The following is a 3,624-nucleotide window of genomic DNA, read 5'->3' as shown; positions in this document are numbered from 1 at the left end:
GGGCGCCATACGCATCCTTCCTCGCCGGGCCCCGCTGCGAGTCGAGGACATCAGGAAGAGACCAGCCGGAAAGCGGGTCCGATGAGTCCATCATGGGCCAGACATCCTTCTCTTGGAAGAAGGTGCTGTTTGACATGTAGATAGGAGTCAGTCACGGGCATGGACACATCTCTTATTGGGTGGAGATATGCACTAGAGGTACTTACGGGTTGGGCATGGTAAAGTCGGCTCGAGGTGTTCCGAATGGGAGGAGCATGCCGTCCGCATAGAACTTATTCGAGCCCATGCGCATGTGGGGAATCTGGCAGAGCATGTGGCGATCCCGGTAGTCCTCGCGGGCTCGGGCGTTGACGACCTTGTCACGAGTCGCCTTAGCCTTTCCGATCTTGATCTTCTTGGGCGCCTCGGTCATTGCGAGGAGGCGGAGCCACTGGCGCCTCGATAGCACAACACGCATCTGGACGCCGTCCTTGAGTGTCCAAGTCTTTGCGAGCAGAGCTTCCTGGTCTTTGCCCTCTGTCTTGGTGCACACGTCCTGGACAAGAGGCCGCAACATGATGGTGAGGATATCCATGTGGGATTTGGTTATGAATGCCGAGTAAAAGACGTGAAGGACGCAGTCGGCGGCCGTGTCGGCGTTCTGGATGGTGGCAAAAATGAGCAGCAAAATGACGTTGCGGGCAACGACATCAAACTCCTTGTCATTGAGTACGACCGAGACGTCGTGCTTGTACTCCTGCGGCAGCTTGCCAATGGACATGATGACGTTGCGCAGGTCACCGGAAGCTGAAGTAGGCGAGGTTTTTCAGTCGGCTCTAGGCGCCAAAAAGATGGGAACAGGCTAGGGTCTGGGTCGTGTTGGCAGATATACCGGGAAGGAGCAGGTCGAGATTTCTTTCGAATCTGACTCCTTCGTTCTCTCGAAGCTTAACAATGTCGACGGCCGGGATGTTGCCCCAGAGGTATTTGAAGGTGCCGAAATACTCCATCTTGGGACCCTCGTCGGATAAGAAGGTGGGCATTCGATGCTGCCGGATCCAGACGGGCTTCCAGTCTGCCTTGAGGAGGTCGGACTCGCAATCCTTTTTGTGCTTTTCGGCATTTTTCTCCTTGCATTTTATGCAGCAGTACTGGTGAGAGTGAAGCTTTGAGTTAACGAATTGTGGAATGCGCAAGCACGACTAGACACTGCTAATGGTTGAGGAGAGGATCTTACAGCAACGAGCTTACATCTACCACAGGCCATAACAGCCTTGGCGGTAGATGCGTTGCCATTTTTGGCCTTCTTGCATGCCTTATTCGCGCAGACAAGGTGCGCGGGCTGAATCGAGGGCAGGCCGCCCGTATCGGCGGGCATGGCGGATATGGTTCCTTGCTCGCGGAGGGAAAACAAGGAGAACTGGCAGTGTCGGGAAAAAAAACAATGAAAAAAAGGTGATCGTATTGTATTGGGTGACAATAAAGTCGTTGGTAACCAACCAAGAAGCTCCGAAGAGATGGCAAGATCTCAAAGTTCTTGTGGTGGAAGAAGAGGAAGAACTTGAAAGAATTTCGAGGACTGAAGAAATTTCTGGCCACCCAATATATTGTGCTTAAGGGCTTGGGATATTTCAAGGCAGCAACGCACCCAACCGCTCGTTCATAGCAGAAGACGGCAGGCAAAAAAAGAGGCCTCACCTCAGTTGTCCGAGTCTCCCGATGCGAAATGAAGCTGATGTCATAAGAGACCTTTGGTCTGATGTTTCTCTTACCGTAGTGGAAACTTTAAGCCAGTCGTTTGTGTCTGCTGTGACGATCTGGGCCAAGACCAGACCCACACATTAGGACCACGCGGTTAACAATCGTCGAGATGCGTCAGGCGTACGCCGAGCACCAGAATCCCCTTTTCTTCCCCTTTTCTCCTCAGAGTAGAATCTTCGTTCGTAATGCCAATCGACAGTGTACCTTTTGCGGTCCTGTCCACGACCCTGGCCGTGACATCTGCTACAGCCTCAGCCTAACCATTCCTACCCACCTTTGTAAGTCTAGACCCGGCCTAAGAACTGCCCTGCAAGATCTCTGCACCACCCAAGAGAATAAAAACAGCCAATTGGCTGCCTTGGGTAATTAATCCAAGCCATTGGGTCATAACATTGGCTGGGCCTATTCGGCTGCTGCACGAGGTCTCCCACTACTCCATGATGGTACCCACTACTACGGAGGACTCCCACCACTGCATAATGACTTCCACTGCCGCGTAGGACTCCCACTGCATGAGGACTCCCACTGCATGAGGACTCCCACTGCATGAGGACTCCCACTGCATGAGGACTCCCACTACTGCAAGAGGCCCCGTTAATGTCGGGGGTCTTATGGATAAGCATGTGAACGGCCGAGCACGATAGAATTGGCCAAAGGGCAGGCTGGACTCGGTGGAAACGGTTTCCAATTATTAACCTTGGATAGTGTCGAAGGGGGCGGTTTTTTAAACCTTTAAATACTACCTTCCACACCGGGGGACCCTAATTTCAAAAAACGCTCGGCCACACGTTTAACTCTTAACGGGACCTCGAAAAGATCCAGTCAGAAGTTTTGGCGGGACGACGGGTCTACCGGTCGACATATAAAAGAAGACACTTTTACCAAATCAATGGAATTATCCTGGAACTGTATGTTCTCTTATTCTTTATTCCCACCGTCCGTGTCATAACTGCACTGTTCTCTATCAACCATCGAGCACAATGGAGAATCTACCTGGCAAAACGGAACTACAGCGCTTGGAAGAGGAGAGAGACTCTATTCAAGCATGCTTAGCTGTTTGCAAAGCTGCCCGCATACATGTAGATCAAGCTTTCGAACGCAACAAAGATCCTCAAACGAGTACTGAGGATGGTAAGAGAGCCATCTCTAACCTCTCGGAGCTCATGGTAGCCGGTCGACGACAGCCAAACCGACAGCCTCAAACCAACACGACGTACAGCACCGGGGAGATAAACAGAAACACAGCTAGTCTATCCCAGCCTTCTAGTCTCCCTCATCGACGTCGAAAAGTTCAACCCCAAACCAAAGGACCCAATGGAGAGGAGGACACTAAGGAGAGCTGCGGAAATTCCGCAGCAGATTTGCAAGGAGATTCGCATGAGGAGTCATTCATTATGGTGGAGAAGCCCGACGAGGGGGATCCGGATAGGGAATTATGAGCTCAGTATCGCTACAGAAGCCGGATGCACCGCTATGTATTAGCCCACTAGTCCATACAACACAGAGTCACGAATCGCTGAACCCGGAACCTCCTATTGACCTGCTCATCTGTACGTTCGTGCATGACAAGCCGTGCTTGCCCACCACCCCTCAAAGAGCTTCAAGCGTGGGTCAGCCCCGGGGGCGAATGGGTACGAGTGATTGACGGACTGGCAGCTCGCGCTGACCACCCCTGCCTGTTTTTGGTCATCCGTTGTTTGCGCAGGCAAAGCGCGCAGGATGGAGAGTGGGCAAATCGCCCGTCTCTGTTGGGATAGCTGACATCTGTGCCTTAACCGCGGAGCAAAAAAAGAGAAAGCAAGCCAGCAGCCAACCGAAAATTTGAGATGTCGCCAGTTTGGGAGAGAACGTCAAATTCCACACAAGCCGCCGCGAGGCCTGCAT

At 52.3% G+C, this 3,624-nt stretch overlaps 2 protein-coding genes across 2 annotated transcripts in view; one reads left to right on the top strand and one right to left on the bottom strand.

The window, feature by feature from the left end:
* GGTG_13307 (hypothetical protein) overlaps positions 1 to 1,357 on the bottom strand; it is a gene marked incomplete at both ends in the record, with an annotated part of 3,328 nt that extends 1,971 nt beyond the window's left edge. The window contains 4 exons of the mRNA XM_009231213.1: positions 12 to 125; positions 207 to 786; positions 872 to 1,130; positions 1,217 to 1,357. Coding sequence (XP_009229477.1) covers positions 12 to 125; positions 207 to 786; positions 872 to 1,130; positions 1,217 to 1,357 — 1,094 coding nt within the window. The remainder of the gene's footprint in view (positions 1 to 11; positions 126 to 206; positions 787 to 871; positions 1,131 to 1,216) is intronic.
* A 1,363-nt stretch (positions 1,358 to 2,720) lies between these two features.
* GGTG_13306 (hypothetical protein) lies at positions 2,721 to 3,222 on the top strand (the record flags this gene model as incomplete). The annotated part of the gene is made up of 2 exons (XM_009231212.1): positions 2,721 to 2,871; positions 3,008 to 3,222. The coding sequence occupies 2 exons, from the start codon at positions 2,721 to 2,723 to the stop codon at positions 3,220 to 3,222; spliced, it is 366 nt and encodes a 121-aa protein (XP_009229476.1).
* Positions 3,223 to 3,624: the final 402 nt, after the last annotated feature.

This window comes from Gaeumannomyces tritici (assembly GCF_000145635.1).
Source record: "Gaeumannomyces tritici R3-111a-1 unplaced genomic scaffold supercont2.11, whole genome shotgun sequence".
NCBI lineage: Eukaryota > Fungi > Ascomycota > Sordariomycetes > Magnaporthales > Magnaporthaceae > Gaeumannomyces > Gaeumannomyces tritici.
This window is presented reverse-complemented; position numbering and strand designations above follow the sequence as displayed.